This window comes from Podarcis pityusensis (genome assembly GCF_964106645.2).
Source record: "Podarcis pityusensis genome assembly, chromosome: 13".
Lineage (NCBI taxonomy): Eukaryota > Metazoa > Chordata > Lepidosauria > Squamata > Lacertidae > Podarcis > Podarcis pityusensis.
In genome coordinates, this window is record NC_138038.1 from 38,338,503 (window position 1) to 38,362,939 (window position 24,437).

A 24,437-nucleotide genomic window follows, 5' to 3' on the forward strand; every position below is an offset into this window, starting at 1 on the left:
TTAGTGATGGTAACTAGTTTCACCAGGTAATAATGTAGCATCCACGTTCAAAGGCAGTCTACCATCGATTACTAGAGGCTAGAACAAAACAACACAGGTGTGGCAAGGAGTTTCCCAGGGCCATCTGGCTGTTGGGAAACAAGGGCGCTGGACTTAAAGGGCCTTTGGTGTGATCAAAGCAATGCTCATGAGTTCCAAAATATTATTTTCCGATCTCACGAATCTGAAACGGGTCTTCGGAATCAAACACACGAAACCACACTGACACTTCAAGGTTACAAAAGCTCTCTCTTAAGACAAGAACTGAGACAAGAACCTCTCTTAAGACTGTAACCAAGTAACACATGGGAAAATCACAGCAACAAGGTATCCAGCGACTCTTAACCTTCACAGTTCATTTATTCAGTCTCTTATAGGTTGCTTGACAAAACAAGCAACAAAGAAGCAGCACCTCTCTCTCTCTCTAACACAAACACACGTTAGACTGTCTTATTGGGCAGATGGGCAATTTGTTCTCGGTGCCTCTGTTGCTGACGTCTTCCCCAACAGCACCAAACCCCGCTGGCACTCTGGGCCCAGCCAGCTATTCTGTCAGGTTGGGGAGATGAGGACAGGGTGCCCTGCAGTTGCTAGGCAACTGCAATTGGGGACTGCATTTGCTGGGTTCCCCTGGCAACCAAAGCCTTTGCCGTCATCCCCCATAGGCTTGCTCATTCAGCCAGTCGGGCTGGGAAGAAGCCGCGTGAGAGACAGTGCTGCAGGTGCAAAGGTTGAACATGTTTGGGGGAAGGTACAAAGGAGATCAGGAGGTAGCAAAAAACCAGACGAGCCTGCACATGGAGGCAGAGCTGAGATTTTCATTACAAGGGGTACCACTTAGCTGGGCACAGCCTGGAATATGAGTTTGAGGAACAGTTTCTTTCCTTCCTATGTTTCAGTTATCTACTTTACAAAGTAGACATTAAAAACGAAGTACCATTTGTTATAAGCAATGAAACCTAAAGCAATTCACTAACCAACAGAGTGATGCCTACCCCTCAAGGTAAATGTAAAGGGACCCCTGACCATTAGGTCCAGTCATGACCGACTCTGGGGTTGCGGCGCTCATCTCGCTTTATTGGCCGAGGGAGCCAGCGTACAGCTTCCAGGTCATGTGGCCAGCATGACAAAGCCGCTTCTGGCGAACCAGAGCAGTGCACGGAAACGCCGTTTACCTTCCTGCTGGAGCGGTACCTATTTTATCTACTTGCACTTTGACGTGCTTTCGAACTGCTAGGTTGGCAGGAGCAGGGACCGAACAACAGGAGCTCACCCCGTCGTGGGGATTTGAATCACCAACCTTCTGATCGGCAAGTCCTAGGCTCTGTGGTTTAACCCACAGCGCCACCCGCATCCCTTACCCCTCAAGAGGGAGACGCATTTTCAAAGCTCCATTAGAACAAAATGTATTTTTACATATCTTTGAAAAGAAGCAAGCGTTTGGGGCAGAAACAGACATCTTGGAGGAGGATAGGGGCAGAAACTTGACAAGGCCCAGCTTCTTGTGGGTGCTAACCTTTCATTCACAAAAGATCCTAAGCAACTTTGTTGTGCTAAACAGTTTCAAAGGGTAGCTCAACACAGAGCACATTGTAACAGTCTAACCTGGCAGTAACTAAGACGAACTAAGCTAAGACTGCATACAAGTCATACCTTTGAAGCACACTCCTAAAGGATGCTGGGAACTGTAGTTTGTTAAGGGTGCTGAGGATGGTAGCTCTGTAAAGGGGTAAACTACAGCTCCCAGGATTCCTTGGGGCAGTGTGTGTGCTTTGAATGTGTCTTAAAGGCATATACCCAGCATAAATGTCTGTATTTCAGTAGTGGGCACAGCTGGATAATCAGATGAGGATTCTAAAAAGGCAATCTGGAGCCTTTGGGATTCCAGAAGCAAAGCTGCGTGTCTGAGAGAACCTCCTGACTGCAGACCTGCTCCTTCAGGGACCGTGCAATCCCATCTGAAAACAGGCATTTCCACAGCCATCTGGTCCCCTGAATTCGCTGCCATCATCTCCATGTCCATTTCCAACCTGGATTGAATTCCTTCTGACCATTATCAAATCCAGACAACTTTTCAGGGACTTCACCACTTTACATGGAACTGAAGGAGGTGGTGGGCAGGAAAAGAACCAGGGCTGGGTGTCATCAACATACAGATGACACCATACAGCATCACTCATGGCAACATCACCCTGGAAAGAGGACCTTCCAAGGGCAATTCCTACAAGTCCCCCAGAAATCACCTAATACCTGCCATCAAGCTTCTTCCTATCCATGGTCCCAATGGATGCTCTACCACTGGCACCAACAGCCTGGTCCATCCATACTAAAACCATGCCAATCCATGACTCGATAGTGGGTGAGCAGGCTGGCCAGGTGTGCATCTCCAAGACCTGGGGGGGGGCTGGGTGGGACAGATGTGACTCAGCTCTGCCCACCCAGGTACTCAGTCAAACATCAGCCCAGACTGGAGGAGGTGGGGAGGGGGAGATCGCTGATGGTGTAAAACAAGGATCAACACAGTTGATCCTTCTGGTAGGAGCCGTCAAGTGGGCCTTTTTAATGGTGTTGCCCTGTCTATGGAATTCCCCATTCCTTTGGCACCAGGCAAAGACCTTTTGCTTCTTCCAGGACTTTCAGGTTTTGATCCAAAGTTTGTAATCCTATACACATTTACCTGTGTATAGCTTCATTGAACTCGGTAGACATGTGTACGATTGCAGACTTTACCATTTTAACTTGCTGCTTTTAATTGATGCTTGTCTTGTTTTTTTATTGTCTGTTTTAATACTTATTTTGCATTGTTTTCATTATTACATATCTTATTGTGAACCACCCAGGGAACCTCCTTGACTGAAAGGTGGAACAGAAATAAACCAGGGTCACTGAAGCAGCGTCTGCCTCCCAGCCAGGCCTGAAACCAGACTGGAATAAAAAACAAGAATTGTGACACCTTAAAGACGATCAAATTCAATGCAGTACATATGTGTATGCCACAATAAACTTGTATGTCTTTAAGGGGCCACAAGTCTCTTGTTTTTGCTGCAAGAGTGACTTACAGCATCATCCTAACCATGTGTCCTACTCAGAAGTAAGTCCTATGGAATCCAGTGGGGCTTAAAAAGGTAAAGGGACCCCTGCCCATTAGGTCCAGTCGTGACCAACTCTGGGGTTGCGGCGCTCATCTCGCTTTATTGGCCGAGGGAGCCGGCACACAGCATACGGGTCATGTGGCCAGCATGACTAAGCTGCTTCTGGTGAACCAGAGCAGCGCACGGAAACGCCGTTTACCTTCCCGCCGGAGCGGTACCTATTTACCTACTTGCACTTTGATGTACTTTATCGGCAAGTCCTAGGCTCTGTGGTTTAACCCACAGCGCCACCCGCGTCTCAGTGGGGCTTACTCCCAGATTAAATGGGTTTAGGTCTTAAAAATGTAACCTACTACAGATTTGAATACAGTGGTACCTCGGGTTAAGAACTTAATTCTTTCTGGAGGTCCGTTCTTAACCTGAAACTGTTCTTAACCTGAGGTACCACTTTAGCTAATGGGGCTTCCCGCTGCCGCTGCCCCGCCACCGCTGCGCAATTTCTGTTCTCATCCTGAGGTACTATTTCTGGGTTAGCAGAGTCTGTAACCTGAAGCTTCTGTAACCAGAGGTACCACTGTAATTAGTTTCACCCCAAGAGTTGTCCTGCTGCTGCTAGCCCTTCAAGCATCTTCCTCACACACACATACCCCAAACTGGCCCAATTCTAAATTAGAGACCAGCCTATACAGGCAGGAAAGTTGTAATGGTGATTTATTTAAGAGGTGTCAAAACACCACTTCCTTTAAGGAAGCAGGAATGTTCCTCTGGCAGTGATGCATCAGTCACTGGACTGACCAAACCAGACAGTCCTCCTAGGCGACCTGTTCCGGGTCAGGAAGAGTCAAGTGAGAACATTTTGGGGCGGACTTCACCAAGAGTTTTAACGGCATCCTCAGGTGAAGTTAACTGAAATGCAACCAGTAGCAAGAGGTCAAGGGATTCCTCACTGCAGGACTTTACAGTCAATGTGGCCCCTTCCAGGCTGGTTTCTTATTCTACACGATGATAAAGCAAACTGTCAGTGACAACAACAGAGTGAAATAAATGTTTTCCCCAAGAATGACACTGAGCTGCTGTTTAGAGGAGGAAGATGAAATTAATTTCAAGCAGCCTGAGGTGGCATAACCTTAAGTGGAAAGGTCTGAACCCCAATATAACTAGTTCAACGACTTGAAAGTAGAAAGGGGGGGCAGTGAAAAGGGACAAGGAAATATAGATTATTCCTGAGCCCCCCAGAAAGCCTGGCCCATCAGTTCTCTCACAACTTGAACACTCTCCCAGTCAGTGAAAGAAGACTGGAAGAAATTTAAAGACTATTTACAGAAATATTGTAAAATTAATGAATCTTAGAAGGATGTTGGATAGAAACTAAGTGGTTTCCAGCTGTAATGCTTTAAGAGATATGAAAAAAGATTTACAAATGGGTAAAAGCTTAATGGTAAGGATTTGCTGAACTAACAAACTGAACTGGAATACAAGAAAGGGAGGTATGAGGAGGTCCGGGGAAATAAGGCTAAGGAAGTTATATTATGGAAAGTTAATGTGTTTTTAACTGTTTTCATCTTGTATGTTTTTCCTTATTTTTCTTTTTGTTTGTTTGTTATATTTTAAAAATCTTATTCTTTTTTCTGTATTTTGTACTTTCTTGTATTTTTATTTTTTGTTTTTGTATTCTTTGAAACTTTAATAAATATCATTTAAAAAAAACAACAACTTGAACACTCTCCCTTTTCTCCATGAGATAAGCTGGTGGCGAAATTCATCTTATCTCAACCATAGTTAAATATTTATTAGGCTTCTCCTGCCAGAAAGGTGGCACAAGATACAGACCGGAAGGGAGATCCGTCTCCTTCCAAAAACTGCAGCCGATATAAAATGTTGCCTGTGTCTTTGCATTTAAAGGGCAGGGTTGTTTTTTAAATGTAAGTTGCATTGGGGGAAGGAGAGAGGGAGAGCGCTGATAGATCAGTGTAGACACGGAGGAGGAAATTAACCCCTTAATCCTCTTTGCTGCTATCTTGAGGGAAATCCCCTTTTGGGAGTTAGTTTTTGCACTGAGAGGAATTCCTAACTGACTGCCAACCTGTAAAAAAAAAAAAAAGCATTTCATTCCACATCTAAGAAAGGCCCTTATTTATTTAATTTTAGGAATGAGATCTGCTGCCATGGTGGGAGGGAAGGGCTCTAGCAATCTCTTCTTGAAGTAAAGGAGAAAGGAATGAGGTCAAGTGGCTCAAAGCAGGAAGGACCAGAGCACCTTCCTGACTTTCGGCTGCCAAGAAAATTGCTCTTTGCCCCAAGGGAGTGGCAGTCTTTAAAATGTGCAGGTTGGCATTAAGAGGGGAGGGGACAGGAGCATTGTGTGTGTGTGCGTGCCTCTATATATGCATATGTACAGTCATTCAAGCGGGTGAACAGGTGCAAGATTAGAGAGGTCCTGACAGGCAAAGAGGAGGAGTAAGTTTCTGTCTTCTCCACACCTCATTTTTTTTCTTCCTCCTCCAGTGCCTCAAAAAATCACATCAACCTGCTTATCCAGCCACTCCCGGCCAGGATAGTCCTGCTCTCAACATTTATCACACATTGCATTTGATCAAGAAGATCCCAGGAGTTCAGGGATCCCAACCCACCTGATTTCACTCCATTTCCAGAGGACCTGAAGGGCTCCCTCCTCCCTCCGCTCTGCTCCTAATCCATGAGCATCATTCCCTTTCCAGAGACTTCAGTGGCCCCGGCTGAGCCTGACGTCTCTCTCCTGCCTTCGCCCACCAAGCCAAGGACTTTTAGCCTCTTTCCACCACTGCCATGGGATTCCAGCTACTCCTCTTTGGGCTGCCTGCCCTTGGGATCTATGCCCTGACATCCCACTGCCTGAGAAAGAAGCCACATCTGCTCCACAAGCCACACAGGTTTCCTGTTCGATGCCGGCACGTCTCCCACCGGGGCGGTGAGTTCTGCAAGGATGTTCGCTTGGGGGGGGCATTGACAGAGGTCTGGGAGGGGAGGGGCGGCATGCTGCAGCAAGCCAGGGCTGAGAGAGCGAAGCCGTAATTCCTAGCAGCTAGCCCTCCCACTCTCCCCGTTCTGACAGGTGCAGATGTCTTTGTTTCTGCTCCAGTTCTCTAGACCTGCAATGCTGCATTCCTAGATCACAAAAAGAACAGGCCCTTGGTGTCCCTGGAAGGGGAATGGGGTAATGCCATGCCAGCCCTTAGGAAGCTGAGTGCCTGCCTTCTGTCAACATCTCCGTTTTCCTCTCAGGTGCTGGAGAAGAGATTGAGAACACTTTAGGAGCCTTTAGCCAGTGAGTGTTGCCCCCCCCCCCTTACACCCCATCCTGCCTTGTACTGATGTTGCTGCTACAGCCATCCAGCCTCCCATGCTGATCTTTCTCTCCGCCCTTCCAGCGCACTGACCCAGAGGACAAACCTCTTGGAGCTTGACTGCCACATGACAAGAGATGGGGTTGTGGTCGTGTCCCATGATGACAACCTGGAACGCCAGACAGGGCATAACATCAAGATCAGCGAGACGGACTATAAGGTTTGCGACGTACCCTGCCCCTATTCATTACTATTTGTGATATTTATTAGAGTTGCGTCCCTCTTTCTGTCTGCGGTAGAACACAAGGCAGCACCTGTCTTTGGAACTCCCTGCCTCTTGAGAACTAGAAGGGGCCCATACTATATTGTTTTGGATGCCCACCAAAAACTTTATTTCATCAAGCCTATCCATCCAGAGAACTTCACCTGACCCATATTCATTTTTTAAAAAAAAATCTGATTGTATCTGTGTTTTTATAATTATTTTATGTGTATTTGCTTATTAATATCGTGGATTTTAGGTATGGTTTATCTACAATTTTATTATGTGCCCCACAGAGAGCTCTTTGATTAAGCAGTTTGTACATAATTCTAAACGAAGGAAGGAAGGACGATGAGGTAGTGAATGTGGAGTTCCCAGGTGGTCTCCCCTCCAGCCACTGACCAGACCCTCTGGCAAGGTGGCTGAATAATTTATATATATATATAATTTTTTAATTAAATTTTCTGTAAATTTAAAGTCTTCCTTCATACATCCTTAAGATATCAGTGACTTCCCTTCTTCTCTTTCCATGGTTCATTTTACATATCATCAACCATATTTTACAAAAACTAAACCATTCAGTATTTCATTATTACATCCATCAAAACTTATTGAAGTTATCTTAATGCTGCCAGCGCTTTCAGCTGTACACAGTTATTTCCCATATATTCAATAAATGTTTTCCAATCTTCTTGTTCTCTTACTCTATATGTTAAGTCTGCAAGCTGAGCATATTCTGTCAACTTAAGTTGTCATTCTTCTTTGGTTGGGACCTCGCTCGCTTTCCCTTTTTTTTGGCTAACAAAACACAGGCTGCAGTAGTGGCATACATAAATAACCTTTTCTGACACCTGGGAATTTCAGTCTGAATTACCCCCAACAGAGAAGATTCCGGTTTTTTGAGGAAAGTACTTTTAAACATTCCCCCCCCCCCCCGCAATTCATTATGGGTCATTTCCCAATACTCTTTTACCCTTTTACAAGTCCCCTGCAGGTGACTGAATCATGTGCCTAGAGGCCATTTGCTGGAGGGCAATGGCTCTAAACCCAGGACCTGCCCCCATCCCAAAGAACCCAGGGGTCCTTGCCCCAAGCTATGTTCTAAGCCCCCCAATCCCACATCTCCCCAAGAAAACCCAGGTGTCCCCCTGGCTCCTTAGTCCTTACCCTAATTGTGTCCCATAGGATCTGCCACCCTATAAGGATTCTCTGGAGGTGACCTTTTCCCCAGGTGAGTAGGAGGAGTAGAGCTGCTTTGGTTTGAGGGGTGCTGTGTTTGGGGTGCTCACGTGTGGTGGGGTTGTGCACCAACAAAGTATGCTCCACCTGCTGCATAAGCCACCCTTTCCAACAGGACGCTACTCCCATGGCAAAGACCACCGGATTCCACGCTTGGAGGAGGTTTTCCAGAAATTCCCTGGAGTACCGGTCAATCTAGAAATCAAAGAGGATAGCGACGAACTCATACGAAAGGTATGGGGGCAACAAGCTACTATCGCTTCTTTACTTTCCAACATCTTCATTCTAGGTTGCGATCCAGATTTTTGCTAATCTCCCCTTTCAATATTCAGACCTCACCCTACTCCTAATCAGGGACACACAGCTCACCACACCTTATAGTGGGTTATGCTAACCTAGGCAACATCAGTGCTGCTCTCCTATCTCCACATTTTCACTCTCCCACTCATAAAAAGGAGTCTCGTTGCACCTTAAGGACAAATATAAATTTATTGTAGCACAAACCTCTGGGGACTAGGCACTAAGCTTCATCAGACGCATCCTTGGATGAAGTGGGCTCTAGTCCACAAAAACTCACACTACAATAAATTGCTAGCAATTAAGGTGCTACGCAACACTCATTTTTTGTTTTTGCTCTAACATGGATACTACCCTCCCTGGGATTTCCCTCCCAGTCATATAACTCAGCCACATTTGTAAGGAAGCTGATCTTTGTAGTCAACTACCAAGTTGAAATTAATTCAAACCTCTGAAGGGCTGGACTGTATGGAACAGACTGCCCTGGTCCAGACACTTAGCTCACACCAATGATTGGTAACTAGAGAGACCATCTGTGCCTTCCCAGAACAATCTTCCATTCAGTTTCCAGAACTTAGGCAACTACAGAAAGTCAGTGCTTTTGAGAAAAACCTGTTAACTGAATCCATGTTGCTCTGCCTTCTTCCTCTTGCGCACAGGTAGCAGATCTTGTCCGAGAATACAATCGCTCCCACATCACCATCTGGGCCGCCTTTGAAGGGAAAGTACTGAAGAAATGCTGCGCAGCTGTATGTTATTGACAGTTTTTCATCCACCTTCACAGCTATTGGGCTCTCGGTAACTGATATGCTGGCACCGTTAAATGAGGCAATGCCTTTGATTGGTCCAGGTTTCTGACTGTAGAACAGTATGCAGGCTTTCAGACTATACAAGACTCTTTCATATAGCAAAAAAATAAAAATAAAAATGAGGCATGGGTCAAAAGTACATGCCATAATAAATCAATCAGGGCATGGCTAGGAGACAGCTTCCTGCTTTCTCTGTTTGCTTCTTTGCCTACACTGTTCCAACTTGTTAAGCTGCCAGGTTCTTCTGTCAATGACCTTGGGGGATGTACATCTGTGCAAGGTATCAGGAGCTCCCACAGGGAATTCTGACAACCCTACAACTCATAGGCTTGCTTGGGGGAAGATAAATGTCCAAACCAGTTCAAGTGTGCAGTGCAGATGTATGATACCCACAGATATGTCCCAGATGAGCTGAAGGAATCAGTGGGGGTGATGACAACATGTTCCGTATTTCTTCCTGGCTATCAAGGCTAGAAACCACAAAACCCTCACCTCATTTTCTCCTCTTTAACCATCCCCCAGAACACAGAGATGCCCTACATCTTCTCCATTAAACGTGGCATCACGATCCTTCTCCTGTACTACATAGGGATCCTGCCGTTTGTGCCGCTGAAAGAAACCTTCCTTGAGTTTCCATTGCCCTCCATTATGAACAGGTGACAGAAGCTGGGGGAGGTGTATGTGTGTGTCTGTGTGAAAAGAAATGTAAAGGTTCAGAGGGACAGTTTTCCTGGTGTAAGGATCAGCAACTGGAAGTCTTTTTCCAAGACTTTTTGTCCATCTGCAAATCTCAGGGCTCCACAAGCCCGCTGATACTTCCGTGTGTTTGTGTGTGTGTTGCTATGTTGTCCGCATACGCACCGGCACTCACACCTTAACATCAAGAACAGAGGGAATGATGGCTAAATGGAATGCCCCCGTTGGAAGGCAGAATATCTCTGAGTACCAGTCACTGTTGCCTTCATGTCCTGCTTGTGGGATCCTCAGAGGAATTCTGCTGATCCTCTTGGGAAGCAAGATGCTGGACTAGGTGGACCTTCGGTCTGATCCAGTTAGGATTCAACTGGTGTGATTTAGACTATTTGACAGAGCCGGATTATCCACTGGACTCTCAGTAACTGATATGCAGGCACTGATATCCATTGGTTTTTTGGATTATTGGTGGTCATGCACATTCATAACTTCTCTCTCTAAATCTGGGACCAGAAAGAGTGGGAAAGGAAATGATTATTACTGACTCTGGAAGGGAAGTAAGGTCCAACAAAACACAGGGAATGAGGTACCTCTGGAAGAAAAGTCAGGTCCAAGTGAGTTCACACGGGGGGGGGGTGAGGTACTGAGGACCAGTTAAAAACATTGTACCAACAGCTTGTTAGGAGCCGCATGAGTGATGAAGTGACATGATTCTAAAAAAACTCAGCACTTAATTAAGCAGCTGAGCTTGCATGATGGGATGCTTCTTCATAAAACAACAGAATCTGAACAACAACAACAACGAAAGCCTAGCATGCCCCTTCTTAAACTTAAAAAGACCCCGGCAAAGTATTCCTGCCTCTGCCAAGCTAGATTTTGCTCTGCACTGGAGGTTTGCCAAAGTCCCATCTGTTTCATATGGCCTTAATATGTCCTGAGAACCTGCAATTACGCACAAATTAAGCAAACAACTTTTGGTGGCCAGAGGTACAAAAAAGAGAGAATATTACCGGTACTTCTTGAAACCTAACTGCTATTTGCCTCTTTCACTGAGTAATAATACTATGCCCAAGCTAGAATAGACATGAGACTTCTCCTCTTATCAAAACATTTTTTATTCCTCTATAACTGTTTTTTGGTTGCACAGTTAATACTGTTATATTTATTAGGATAAAGGAAAGGGAAGTGAAAACTACGTGTGATGTATAATTCTTCCACAACGGTTTGCAAGCTGGGCCGTCCAGATCCCTCCTCCTTTCTGTATCCTATAATTTACTTGTAATTTTGTATATAATGGATAACCTATTGATAAAAACCTAGCCTTTTTTTAACAAATAGAAAGAAACTTAATATATTGGGGAAATGTTTATAGCCTAGCCATTTCCTTAGTATTCCAAGTTTTATTTTGGACTGGAGGAGCATTCAGTCATTTGTGCCCCTGCTTGCAGTCTGAGGTTGTATAGTTCAGGCACAGGTTTACCAAGCAACTGAGAGTGAGACTCAAGTTCAGCTGGACATGACAGGCTTTTCCTGGTACCCTTAGGCCTTCCCCATGTCATATTTATGTGTTATAAGAAGTATAACAAGTGAGTTAAGTTAAGTTAAATGTCGTGCTCATTGAGAAAAAGTGTGGGTGTGAGTGAGTGAGTGAGTGAGTGAGTGAGTGACTTGGGTTTAACGGAACTGTGTTGGAACTGATAGCTTAGAAGAGGAATGTCAGGAATCTCAGTGATCTGTTAACTCTGCTGCCTTTTTGTTTTCCTTTAATTGCAGGACATATTTTCCAGTAAAAAAGGGCTGGTTTGGAGCACTGGTGGCTAAATTTGCCCACAAGTGAGTGAAAGCAAGCAATACTTTACCTGCTCAGTTCTTAAGAAGCCTGCTCACCACCAAAACTGACCCATTTCATCACCTGCTGCTTCCCTCTTCTGTATCTCTAATCTAGAGAACTGACTGATGCTCAAAACTATCAGGATAGAGAGGTCCACATGACCTACCCACCTGATTTTTCCCCCTCTCCACTTTTAGCTGCTGCTCTTTTTTCTTTTTCTTTTTTTAGGTCATAGTGGGTCATGGTTTTGTTAAGGGGGCCATCACAAAAGGTAAAGGGGCAGTTTCTCTTGTTCTCTCTCCCTCCCCCAAATGTTACTACTTGAACTGCTCCGATATACCCCATCATATTTTCCTTTCTTTTACAGAATGACAATGCGGAGAAAGCTTTTCAAGCATCTGGAAGACAGAGGAATACAGGTAAATTAACTTGGAGGAATCAGGAATTATAGTCCCTCCTTAGCAGAAACTGCTGAAGGCTGAGCTAGAAGGCTTTAGCCCGGTATTTAAGTATTTTGCAATAGGTGGCAAGGGGAAGAGGGATATTTGACTTCTTAATGTCACTATTAGCTATATTTACATATAGTGCTGACCCTTCACCCGAGAGGCACAGAGTCGTATTAATAGAGTATTCTTGTGTGTTCAGGAAAAAGAGCTGCATAGTTCATGTTTATATGTGCAACAACCCTGGGAGGTAGATAGCTGAGAGAGGTGTGCCCAGCACTTTCACCTACCTCCGCAAGTATCATGGCTTTCACTGTTTTAGGATTTGAGAGTGTGCTTATAAATGGTTGTGTCCCTTTCCTAGGCAGCAAGGGGTGTCTAAATAAGGTTTTCTAAAATGGATTGTATCCTCCTCCTAAGCAAGCTATGGTATCTTAAAGACTGGACTTTGGCTGCATTGCATGCCATCTATTTAAATCACATTACACTCTCCCAAAGAATCCTGGGAACTGTAGTTGGTTAGGACATTAATAGCTCTATGGGGATAAACTACAGTTCCTTCTTTTAGGGAAGTCATGTCTTTTAAATGCATGCATGGTGCAAATATGCAGTCTCTCTCTCTCTGTGTGGGTGGGTGTGGGTGTGGGTGTATGTGTGTTTTGCTTTACTGCAACAGATTAATTCAGCCCTCCTCCTCCTCTGTAGTTGCAACTACAGTCTTGTGAAAGTACCGTAGCTCATTATTAATACTCCCACATTTCAGGTAGGGAGCTGAGATGTAGAAACAGTAGCATATTTAAGACACATGTTGCCAGATTTGTGTCATGCGTACTTGAAAGCTTAGTGGTGTTTATGGCATGCGACGGAATGCCGCTTTAACAAGTTTATAACCGAGACGAAATCTCAAGCAGGAACTTCCTCCCTCAGAGCTCACACAACCCACTCTATATTGGTTCTCAGATGCCTGTGGCATTAGTGCAACCATCTTGTGTTTTCCAATCAGTAAAGTCATCCTTATGATTTTTCCTTACCAGGAAGTTTTCTTCTTCTTCCCAGAAAGAGCATCTTGCTGACTGCAAAACAGTTGTTGTGGCTTTTCCTCCACCACCAACATCCTGCTTGCAGGGAAAATGTTGACTGAATTAATAGCTGCATGAATAAGTGATCAGCTGGAACAACTAAGGGCTCCACACTCAAACCCGTCATCTCTTCTTCTTTGTTTCCGTATAGGTTCTTCTTTGGGTCTTGAATGAGGATAAGTATTTTGAAGAAGCCTTTAGCTATGGAGTCTCCGGAGTCATGACCGATTATCCCACCCTCCTCCGGAAGTATCTAGACGCTCACCCGCCCCTTTGCAGTGAATGAGCCGCAACGTGGGAGAATAGCTCCCAACTAGAAAAGGGGGAGAGGTGTGTGAGGTCAGAAGAGAAGAAAAGACATTTTGTTGGGGGTGGGGGTAAAATAAGAAACAAATAAACCTTATTGTTACTAGTAGTGTGTTGTGTTTTCATTGAATGAGCAAGGTATGTGCAGAGTGTCTAGGATTTTATCTGGCCACAGTTGCGCTAAAGCACACTATTTGCTACAGCCCTGCTTGCAGAAGCCTCAAGACCTTAATTTGTATATTGCGCTTCTAGTCTTTCTTGATTATAACAACAAGATCCCAAAAGAAGAAGAAGTGGGGGAGGGGCCGTTAGCAACCTGGCTGCTGCAAAGATGTTGCTTATGCCTGTTATTCTGCTGAAGGAAGGCACAGACACTTCCCAGGGGATGCCTCAGCTTGTGAGTAACATCAATGCCTGCCAAGTCATTGCAGAGGCCGGCCAGACCTCTCGGCCCTCGGGGCATGGACAAGCTCATTGATGATGACAGAGGCAAAGCAATAATAATAATAATAATAATAATAATAATAATAATAATAATATTTTATTTATGTCCCGCCCTCCCCAGCCGAAGCCAGGCTCAGAGCAGCTAGCAACAGTAAAATAATACAACATTCTAAAATCATTTCATTATAAAATCAGTTCAAATTAATGGCAACCATTGGGCTAGAGTTCTGTGAGGATTGCCAAAGGAGGGGGGTCAGACTGTGCCTTGGCCAAAGGCCTGGTGGAACAGCTCCGTCTTGCAGGCCCTGTGGAAAGATGTCAAGTCCCGCAGGGCCCTAGTCTCTTGTGACAGAGCGTTCCACCAGATTGGAGCCGCAGCCAAAAAATCCCTGGCTCTGGTTGAGGCCAGCCTAACCTCCCTGTGGCCCGGGACCTCCAAGACGTTTTTGTTTGAAGACCGTAAGGTCCTCCGTGGGACATACCAAGAGAGGCAGTCCCATAGGTACGAGGGTCCTAGGCCATATAGGGCTTTAAAGGTTAAAACCATTTCTAATGATGGTGCCACCATCCTGAAGTTTCTCGATGTGGTACACCCTGCTGCATAGACACTTGTGGACACTGCCAAATCATGGGATGCCGAGGTTGGCGATGGCACCACTTCAGTTACACTTCTAGCTGCTGAATTCCGAAAGCAAATCAAGCCCTATGTGGAAGAAGGGCTGCACCCCCAGATCATCATCGCTGCCTTCCATACTGCAACCCAGGTGGCAGCGAATAAGATCAAGAAGACTGCCGTTAAGATCAAGAAGACCGACTGAGAGGCACTGCAGAGCCTGCTGAAGAAGTGTGCAAGCACAGCCTTGAGCTCAAACCGATTTCCCACCAGAAAGAGTTCTTTGCCAAGATGGTGACGGATGCCATCATGATGCTGGACAAGCTGCTGCAGATCAAAATGACTGGGATCAAGAAGGTGCAGGGAGGAGCCCTTGGTGGAGTCCCAATTGGTGGCAGGAGTTGCCTTCAAGGAGACCTTCTCTTATGCTGGCTTTGAGAAGTATGAGCCCAAGAAGTATGAGTCCCCCAAGATCGCTCAGCTCAACATTGAGCTGGAGCTCAAGGCGGAGAAGGACAATGCTGACGTCAGAGTCCACACTGTGCAGGATTACCAGGCCATCGTGGACGCCGAGTGGAACATCTTGTACAACGAGCTTGATAAGCTCCACAAGTAAGGGGCCAAAGTCATCCTCTCCAAGCTTCCGACTGGTGGCGTGGCTACCCAGTACTTTGCTGACCGGGACATGTTCTGTGCTGGCCGAGTGCCTGAAGAAGATCTCAAGAGGACCATGATGGCCTCTGGTGGATCTTTCCAGACCAGTGTAAATTCCCTGACCGATGATTTCCTTGGGCGTTGTGACCTCTTTGAGGAGACAGGTACAACTTCTTCGCAGACTGCCCAAAGGCTAAGACCTGCATGATAATCCTGCGTGGAGGATGGAGCAGTTCATGGAGAAGATGGCGCGTCCTCTCCACGATGCCATCATGATTGGTAGGAGAGCGATCAATAATGACTCTGTTGTTGCTGGTGCTGGAGCTATAGAGACGGAGATCTCCAAGTACCTCCGAGACTATTCCAGGACCATTCCTGCAAACTACCAACAACTCTCCCAAACTTCTTCCCCAGTCCATGGCAAAACACAAACTAGAATTTCACCTCCCCACCCCGCAAAAACCCTGAATAATATGCCCACACAAAGGAAGCACAAGTGAAGTCAGTCATCTGCAAGAATTTGTAACTATTTTAATGCAGGACTTCAAACTCTTCTCCAATATTGTGTATGGAGAAAGATTTAGGAAAAGCTAGCGAAATGAATGAGATTTCCCCCTATTACTGATGTTGTGAGAGACAAGGCAGGAATTGGATGCTTTGGGCAATAAATAGATGGGTCTGGCAGAGCTCAGGGAGCTTACGCTATTTTCTTTCTTAAGACAAGCTTTCATTTCCCTCTGTGCTTTTTTGGTGTCAGCTGAGGCTGAGCGGAGCTGAGAGGCAAGCCAACATGTTTTCCCAGGTGGGTGTGTTGCTTGTTGCCACCAGTCCCCACCCTCCCTGGGCACATTCCTGGCACTACCAACAAGCAGCAAGTGACAATACAAGTTTCTAGCTGTGGCTTCTGCTTTGCATTTGCTGATACTGAACTCTTCCCCAGAACTGCTGATATGTACACAGTAAGGAGGTTTGAGGTTGGTTTCCAATCAACACATGTACATAAGAAGCTTGAGTAAGGAACTCAAGTTCGCACATCCTTGTTTCACGCAATGAGCTTTTAAACCATCCCGACTCACACATCTGCCACCAGAAGCCCAGGGAGCATTCAGCTGTCCAGGCTAAAACTACTTTTTGTGCTCAAGCATGATGTCCTCGTGCCAATACACCAGCGAGCCCAGAGAGTCAGTATTTTGCTATACCGGGGAATTTCGGTGTGTGCAATTAAAGTGGATTAAAGGGCTCTGTCACCGTAAAGCAACAAATCCACTTTAAAATAAACACTTTCTGTAGCTATTAAGGTGACAGGGAAATGCACTGACAAGTGTGTCATGAATGAATGGTTTATAAGATGATGTATAAATGCTTGCAAGCAAATAAAGATGAATGCCCTATAAACAGATGATCGGGAGGAGTCCTACACACTATGACTGGAGAGGTTTTCACACCCCAAATTATGGGAATGCATGATGTGTGGGGCTGCCTTTGAAGAATGTTCAGAAGCTGCAATTGGTACAAAAATACAGTGGCTTGATTGCTACCTGGAACCAGGCAAACAGGGCCAGCCCACAGCAGACAGGTTACTGGCTGATGTTCTATATAGATCACATACAACCCCTGTTTTTAAACAGCTGTATTGGTTGCCAAGTTTATTTCTAGCCCAATCAAATCAGGGCTTGTCCACACTTCCTCTTGTCCTGTGCTCAGAAAGCATGGGTCCAAGTGGTTTTGCCTTTGCCCTTCCTCCTTCCCCTGCAAAACTTGCTCTTTAGCGATGAATTGGAACAAACAGCAATTCGCGGAAAACCTGATTGCCATTTGCTCCCTGGGAAAGCAACAGGAGAAAATGAAAGTGTGGGTTTAAATACCTAAATGACTTAGGCCCCAAATGTCTGAAAAACTGCCTCCTTTCCTACAGATGCTCTTGGGTGTTAAGATCAGCAGAGGGAGCCCTCTTGGTAGTTTCACCACACTCAGGGGCTCAGGGGTGGGGGTTTGAGAAAGACTATTATCTGTGGCAGCTCCTAGGTTGTGGGGTTCCCTCCCCACAGAGATACATCTGAAGATACACCATTGCCCTGGCCTTTGACACCTGAGATATAAATTTTCAGTAACCAATGAAATGTGATTTGAAGCTTTGGAATGTGATTTGAAGCTTTTTAGTCCAAAAGTGTACAAAAGGGGGGCTTCACAGCCCACTTCTTATTCTTTTGCTAGGTACCACTCTTGCTGCAAACCACTCTTACTGCCAAGCAGAACGTGGTGCCTGACTCAGTTATTTTGCTGTGCTTTCTCTTCACTTGGTCCTCTGGGTCCCCACTTGTTGCTTCAAAAGTTCTTTTTAGGTAGCATGAATTATTTTAATTGACTTACTTCTTTTTGCATCTATGCCATGTCCATGTGTGTTGGTTCAGTCATGGTTAGAATTAATTAGCTAACTCTCTCCAACCAAATAAAGGTGTATATTTTGTTCCCCATCTGCCATAACAGATATGCATTATTTCCTGAGTTATCCCCCATGTTAAATGTGTATATTTTGATTCACCGTATGTATCTTCAATAAGCACCCTCAGGTTAAGACCCATATGATAAATCTGCCAAGACACTCTGTTACCAATGTCCAAAGAGCCTGATTCACAAGACTCTTATGAGTGTGTGCATGAGAAACCTGTGTCTAGCTTGCTAATGATAAGGGGCTGGAACCAGGAACCAATTTCAACCTCATCTCTGGTCTACTACTTCCTGCAAGTTCATCCACCCATCCTACATGTCACACGTCCTTGCTATCTCATACCCCAACACTCTTATATGATCTTTAAAGTCAGAAAGTGATGGTAAAAACCAATCGCCACAGGACTGATATAGCATTTAATCCCGCAAAGATTCATAATTAAGGAAAGTTAAATGACTGTGTTAACAACACTTACTAATGCTAAAACAGAAATGGACTGAAATCACCTTAGCAAAGGTGGAGTTAGGACCGGTCAGAGCAGACTCAATCCATGCTGAAGTGCCTTCTCCCAGACATGACACAGGAATACGACTGCCTTAATTTCAGATCTAGCCAAAGCCACCATTTCCTGCCTCCTGCTCTAAGCTGAGTCAACCTCAGTGCTCGGATTCTATAGTGGTCCAGGGCTGAAGTCAACTTAGCCATTTGAACTGGAAGCCCCAAGTCCTAGTCCCAGACGTTCAGGGCTCAGCTACGGCAAGAAAGTGGCAATACAGTTAGCACATGCTCAGAGGCATCCATTAACAGCTTGCATGTTTCAGTGCTGAACCCCAACCTTTTAAAAACAGGTTTCTCTAGCTGAGCCCTAACTCAGTCCTAAAGGTTGGGTTGCCCCACATCTACCACTATCATTATTCACTATTACCTGACACATCCCTGCCCTTAATCTACTGGACAATGCTGTTTCTTTAGATACTCTTCTTTTGCCATCCTGAATTCTTCAAGGATGCTTTGTTGCCCTGAGAAGTTAATGCATAAGAAGTGGCCAATGCACACAAACATAAACAGTCCAAGAAAGAGAGAAAGAACAACATAGGCACCCTCTGCTATGAATGGTTGTGGAAGACAAGATTCCGTGGCTCTGCTGCTGCCACAGAATTGTTGCCTAATTTCAGAGTCATGGTAGAGAGACTGTTGGGGCTGAAGAAAATCCAGTGGTCATCTGTTCCAATCCCTGGGCTCTAATACAGTACAGTGGTACCTCGGGTTACAGACGCTTCAGGTTACAGATGCTTCAGGTTACAGACTCCGCTAACCCAGAAATAGTACCTCGGGTTCAGAACTTTGCTTCAGGATGAGAACAGAAATCGTGCTCCGGTGGCACGGCGGCAGCGGGAGGCCCCATTAGCTAAAGTGGTACCTCAGGTTAAGATCAGTTTCAGGTTAGGAACGGACCTCCAGAACAAATTAAGTTCTTAACCTGAGGTACCACTGTATCTTCAGCACATCAGTCCCATTATAGATCAAGTCACATAATCCTAACTAGTACATGCCACAAGAAGTAACAAGAAAAGTATAACATAGCCCATGTAAAGCTGCCTTTCTTATCTAGTCCTTCCTCCAAGGAGCTCAGGATAGGGTGCTTGATTCCCACCTCACAACAACCCTGTGAGGTAGGATTAGGTTGAGAGATAGGGCTTGGGCCCCATGTTTGCAAAGCGTGCTTTATGGCTCAGTAGGATTTGAACATCGGTCTCTCCAACATTAGTCACCACCTCAGAGTAAATACTTGCTGCAGTAAACTTCAGCTATGCAAATTAAACAGTACAAGAGATGGCAAAATAAAAACGTGAAATGACGCTGGAGAGCCACAACCAGACCAGAGCAGACAACTGGGTTGCACAGATGAATGGTCTCACTCAGTACAGGACAGCTCCATATGCTCAAACTTATGCTTGGGCAGCAATATGACAAAGCCACCATCCTCTGTCCACTGCCATTATCTGACTAAGTGGGTTCTCCTTCGCCTGCAGAAGGTTTTGCCCCAAGAAACAAGCTAGGCTTCAAGGTGCCTAAGGAGTCTCAAGTCTTTTTTTCCTGCCACAAACAACAAAACTATGACATCAATGAGAAGCTGGAAAGCAATGTAATCAGAATTTTGACACTGCGGAATTTGGGTCTCAGCAAATCCTGAGAAGGAGAAGTTCATTGCACAAACTAATTGTTCCTCTTGTTGGAATCCCGCCCCCCCCGCCCCCCGTAAATTACACACACTCAGGGGTGCATATAAACTTCCCCATGCCAGTAGTTACTTCATGCACCTGACAAAGAGGACTGTGCCTCATCAGAGCATATGCCACAAGAAATATATTTATGTATTCAAGCAGTTTATATATAACTTGACTACAATAGCCTCTAAGCGGTTTACAAAGATACAATACAAAAATTAAAGATCAGTTCAAACCATTATGTCAAACTTCAATTAAAATGCTTGCTGCAATGGAAAAAGTACTCAGTATGCACTGGAAGAAGGACAATAGGAAAGTTTACTAACTTATTAAGGGGAGAAGGCACAAGCTGTTTTTGCTGCAACAGACTTAACATGGCTACCTCTCTCTGGCAGAAGACATTTGTGCCTATTTGCAAAAGCATGTTGAGGACTTTAGAAGTACAACAGATTCAAGTTCCACTCAGCCACAAATTCTGCTGGGTTATACCGTGTGTCAGCATAGCCACTAGCTCAGGGCTGTTGTGAGTGTATAAAGCTGCACCTTATACCAAATGGGCAATTGTACTTTATTCCAGTTTAATTTCACCTTCTTGTGTACAGAGTTACTCCCTTTGTGTAATACCCATTCAGCCTGGTATTGTCTTCTCTGACTGGCAATGACTCTTTGGGGTCTCAGAAAGCAGAGATATTTCCCATCACTTGCAGACTGATCGTTTTTTTAAACTGGAGATGCCAGGGACTAAGCCTGGAATGTTCCAGAAGCAAAGCTGTCTGTCTATGACTGGACAATGGCCAGTTCCCATTCCCCCCCTCCTGAGAAATCCACACTGAAAAGTCTATTAAAGGTAAAGGTACCCCTGCCCATATGGGCCAGTTGTGTCCGACTCTAGGGTTGCGCGCTCATCTCGCTCAAGAGGCCGGGAGCCGGCGCTGTCCGAAGACACTTCTGGGTCACGTGGCCAGCGTGAAGAAGCTGCAGCTGGCGAGCCAGCACCAGCGCAGCACACAGAAACGCCGTTTACCTTCCCGCTATAAAGCGGTACCCATTTATCTACTTGCACTTAGGGGTGCTTTCGAACTGCTAGGTGGGCAGGAGCTGGGACCGAAAGACGGGAGCTCACCCTGCCGCGGGGATTTGAACCGCCGACTTTACGATCAGCAAGTCCTAGGCACTGAGGTTTTACCCACAGCACCACCCGCGTCCCGAAAAGTCTATTACTAGTATTAAATACCATATCCATATGCTGTGATGTTTTATCTGTGCCAAGAGGCAACTTCCCGAAAAACAAAAACACACAGCTGCCTGACAGTCACTTCCTGATCTGAAACCTTCTAAGCTCCTGCTCCCCGCAACGAAGGGAAAGCACTCTGCACAGGCTCAGGGGCACGAACTGTTACCAAAGCCCCACGCAGCGCAAGCCCCGCCCCGCCCCCAGCATACGTGCCAGATTATGTGCTTTCTCTACTCCCTTCCCCGCCCCTTCTAAAAGTTCTGCAGTTCATTTGCATACTTTCCCCTCATTGGCTGAGCAGAAAGAGGAAGGAGCATAGGGGGAAAGCCCGCAGAGAGGAGGAGGGAGAGGGAAAAAAGGGGAGGAGACACCTTTGTTTCTCGGCTTTGGTTTGTAAACAAGAGGAAGTCTAGACTTCCAGCTGGAGCTTTTTCTGGGGGGCCACAGGTCTCTCTGTGGGGTGTCTCCCCCCACCCAAAATCCGCACCAACACCCTCGCCCTGACCTAGACGGGCCTCGGGGAAGCCAAGGGGCTCCATCAAAGACAGGCTTCTTCGGCATTTCTCTTCTGTCAGGTGAGATTGGTGGAGGGTGGCTAACGAAGTGGGCTCTGGAAGCAATATGCCACAATAAATTTGCTAGTCCTTAAAATCCCAAGAATACCGGTTTTGTGGGCGCCGGGGAGTGTTTACCTCTAATGGGAAATCGGGCTTTAGGGTGAGTGACTGCAGTGGGAGATTGTAAGCACCTAATCGCGGTGCAATAATCCGACCGATACAAATAGGTTTGGTGAATAACAAGGGATGGAAGACATTCCAGCGGGTAATTAATTATTTTGCTCCTCCTTACAGCAGGCACCTGTAATATGTTTCCCCGCATTGTTTTAGCAATGCCTGCCTGCACTTTGACCCACTACATAAATGATCTAGAATATGTTAGAAACAAAAGGGGGCATTTTTCCTAATGTAAAAGTATGCCCCCTGCTTGTACTGGATTTCAAAAGAGCTGTTACATACTAAAAAAAAAGCCTCTACTGGGAAGGAAACACTATACTGTATAGACAAAGGCTCTTAATTTTCAAGATCTTCTCATTCAGGATAAAATGGCACCCTTTATGTCTTGAGCGGTCTGTGTTGTTGTTGGCCCCTAGAATACACTGCCAGCGCAATATTGATTAGAGGCATGGTGCCAAATGGAATCCTAACTGTCTATGAGAACATGTAATTCTCTGTATTTCCCAGGAGCCAGGGTGATGAGCTAGAGCCAAATAAAGGAAATTTCCTTTTTTCCAGCTTGAAATTTTGATATCTGACACGTTTTCAATTTGAATAGATCCCTCCTCATCACTACTTAGCCTTGAGATCAAATTTGACATCTTTCATATTGAGGGACATAAAGGTATCTCTCTCTCTCACACACACACACACACACACACACAGAGAGAGAGAGAGAGAGAGAGAGAGTCTTCTGCCCATCACATTTTTATTTTATCATATTGTATTCATATTTTATCATACTGTATTCATGTTTCCATCATTACAAGTAATGGAAAAACATTTTGGCTGATTGGGTCTAATAGGGAAGTTTACCTAAAACTGGCAAACTTAGCAACAGTTGCCTACTTCTAACCTACTGAATGAAAATCACATTATTTTCATTTGTCAGAGAATCCAACTAGAAATTTCACTTAATGAGTATTCAAGCCTTATGTTTATAAACTGCTATCAGACACCCCACTCTTTCCACCTTCCCTCCTTTTGCATACACATTACATGTTTTGTATTTAATGGATAAGGATATTATTAAAGGTACATTTTGTACATTGGTAATATTTTGTAATAGATTTTTTGGGGGGTGGGGAGACCTAGGCAGCAACCCTATACACACTTACCCAGAAGTAAGCCCCACTGAACTTAATGGGCTTCCTCCAAGTAAACAGGCACAGAACTCCATTGTAATATCTAACTTGGTTTACCCTCTCAGTCATGGCCCCTCCCTCTTTCCCGAGAGGCTCCTCCCCAGTATTCTGTTAACCCCTCCCTCCCTACTTCTTGAACCACACACTGTATAACATATTTTCATAAGAAACAGATAGCTTAAATATTGTATCCTACCCACATTCATGTCTTACTTTTCATTACTATAGAAAATATGAATGCAAGGTTTAAGGTCAAGTCCAAATTTAATGTGGAAACTGCCATCTTTGCCCTAAAAAGGAAGAGACCAAGGTCAAGACAGGCCCTGGGATTGAATATACCTATTTACAAGGTTGCCATATTAAAGCACCTTAAGAAACTCCTCCTTCGCATTGTACTGCGTTTGCATGTAGTGGTCCATTGTTTTCTGCCATGTGAAAGAAAGTCCCCATTGTCTGATGAGGTCAACATGTAAAGTGCATTATTATGGAAATTGAACCCTTGTTCATATCCTGAGCGCCTTTGATCATCAAAGTGGAACCTAGATTACTTTATTATCATTTGTATCTAGCAGATGGTCAACCACACATTTATCTGCTAAATAAAATGCCTACCTGTTAGCTAGTATTTTTCACTGCCCATGGGGCAATGCTGTATTTTGCCCAGAAGAGGAACTAAATCACAGACTGCCCCTTTACCAACCATATGCTCTCCAGTAATGAGATAAACCTTTTTGTTTCGAATTTCTCTACAGTTTGGGGAAAAGTTTCACAGAGAATTGGGGAGGGGGCCACAGAGGTTGTATCCCAGATGTAAAATAAAACCCCTTTCTTTTACCTCCCTTTTTTCATTCCTTTCAGTTTTGCCTCTACCACCTCTCCTCTCTTTACCATTTCCTCTTCCAGTTGTTTGATCTCTGCGCACACACCTTGTTCCTCTGAGCCACTATTGTAGCACTTTTTTCTCTTCTTTTACCCCACCCCTAAACAAGGAAAAACACCGAATGTCTACTTATACAGGAGGTGGAGACCAGAGCAATACAGTAATTTGCAATAAGAGCAAAGAGGGGATGGGAAATCTGGAGGGCGCCGGGTCTTTTGCATCATAGAGTGACCCTAAATGTTGCTTCCCTTCAAAAAAAAACCCCAACCTTCTCAATTCAACTCCCAGTATTATTTGTTTGCAAAGATGTGGAGCTTCAGCCACCATTTTCCCCAGCTCAGCATTCCCTTGCCTGGTTTGTTTCCTTTCAAGGAACCGCCTCTCTTTCCCTCCCCCATACCATGTTCCAGACTCCCTCCCCCCCTCCCCAGCCACTTCCCTTTGCAAAGCAAGCATCCCTCCCTCCCTTGCAAAGGGCTCTTCCTTTGCCTTCCTCCCCACTCCATTCCTCCAATGCACCATTCATTTAAGGCACGTTATTTCTGCTGGCCTCCCCTCTCCCCGTCTGGTCCTTCCACCCCATTTATCCGCAGGCTGCTTTGTT

General features: G+C 45.2%; 3 protein-coding genes and 1 pseudogene across 4 annotated transcripts in view; 3 read left to right on the top strand and 1 right to left on the bottom strand.

Moving 5' to 3' along the window:
- The window catches only part of CORO1A (coronin 1A), a 77,372-nt gene that overhangs the window by 37,724 nt on the left and 15,211 nt on the right, over positions 1-24,437 (bottom strand). The window lies entirely within an intron of this gene.
- Positions 5,497-13,522, top strand: GDPD3 (glycerophosphodiester phosphodiesterase domain containing 3). The gene is made up of 10 exons (XM_080976402.1): positions 5,497-6,078; positions 6,393-6,435; positions 6,539-6,674; positions 7,902-7,947; positions 8,071-8,189; positions 8,912-9,001; positions 9,584-9,717; positions 11,528-11,587; positions 11,953-12,004; positions 13,259-13,522. The coding sequence occupies exons 1-10, from the start codon at positions 5,937-5,939 to the stop codon at positions 13,391-13,393; spliced, it is 957 nt and encodes a 318-aa protein (XP_080832528.1). The 5' UTR covers positions 5,497-5,936; the 3' UTR covers positions 13,394-13,522.
- LOC308460882 (T-complex protein 1 subunit eta pseudogene) lies at positions 13,745-20,939 on the top strand (annotated as a pseudogene). The gene is made up of 3 exons (XR_013991513.1): positions 13,745-13,810; positions 14,103-15,646; positions 15,715-20,939. The product of XR_013991513.1 is annotated as a T-complex protein 1 subunit eta pseudogene (transcript).
- YPEL3 (yippee like 3) overlaps positions 21,396-24,437 on the top strand; it is a 6,864-nt gene continuing 3,822 nt past the window's right edge. Inside the window, exon 1 of the mRNA XM_080976408.1 lies at positions 21,396-21,610. The gene's annotated coding sequence lies outside the window, so the exon portion shown is untranslated. The remainder of the gene's footprint in view (positions 21,611-24,437) is intronic.

Excerpts from the sequence above, each read along its gene's own strand:
- GDPD3 (XM_080976402.1), top strand. The coding sequence starts at position 5,937 with ATGGGATTCCAGCTACTCCTCTTTGGGCTGCCTGCCCTTGGGATCTAT. Across the intron at positions 6,436-6,538 it reads ACTTTAGGAGCCTTTAGCCA|CGCACTGACCCAGAGGACAA; the intron begins GTGAGTGTTGCC and ends CCGCCCTTCCAG. Across the intron at positions 8,190-8,911 it reads GCGACGAACTCATACGAAAG|GTAGCAGATCTTGTCCGAGA; the intron begins GTATGGGGGCAA and ends TCTTGCGCACAG.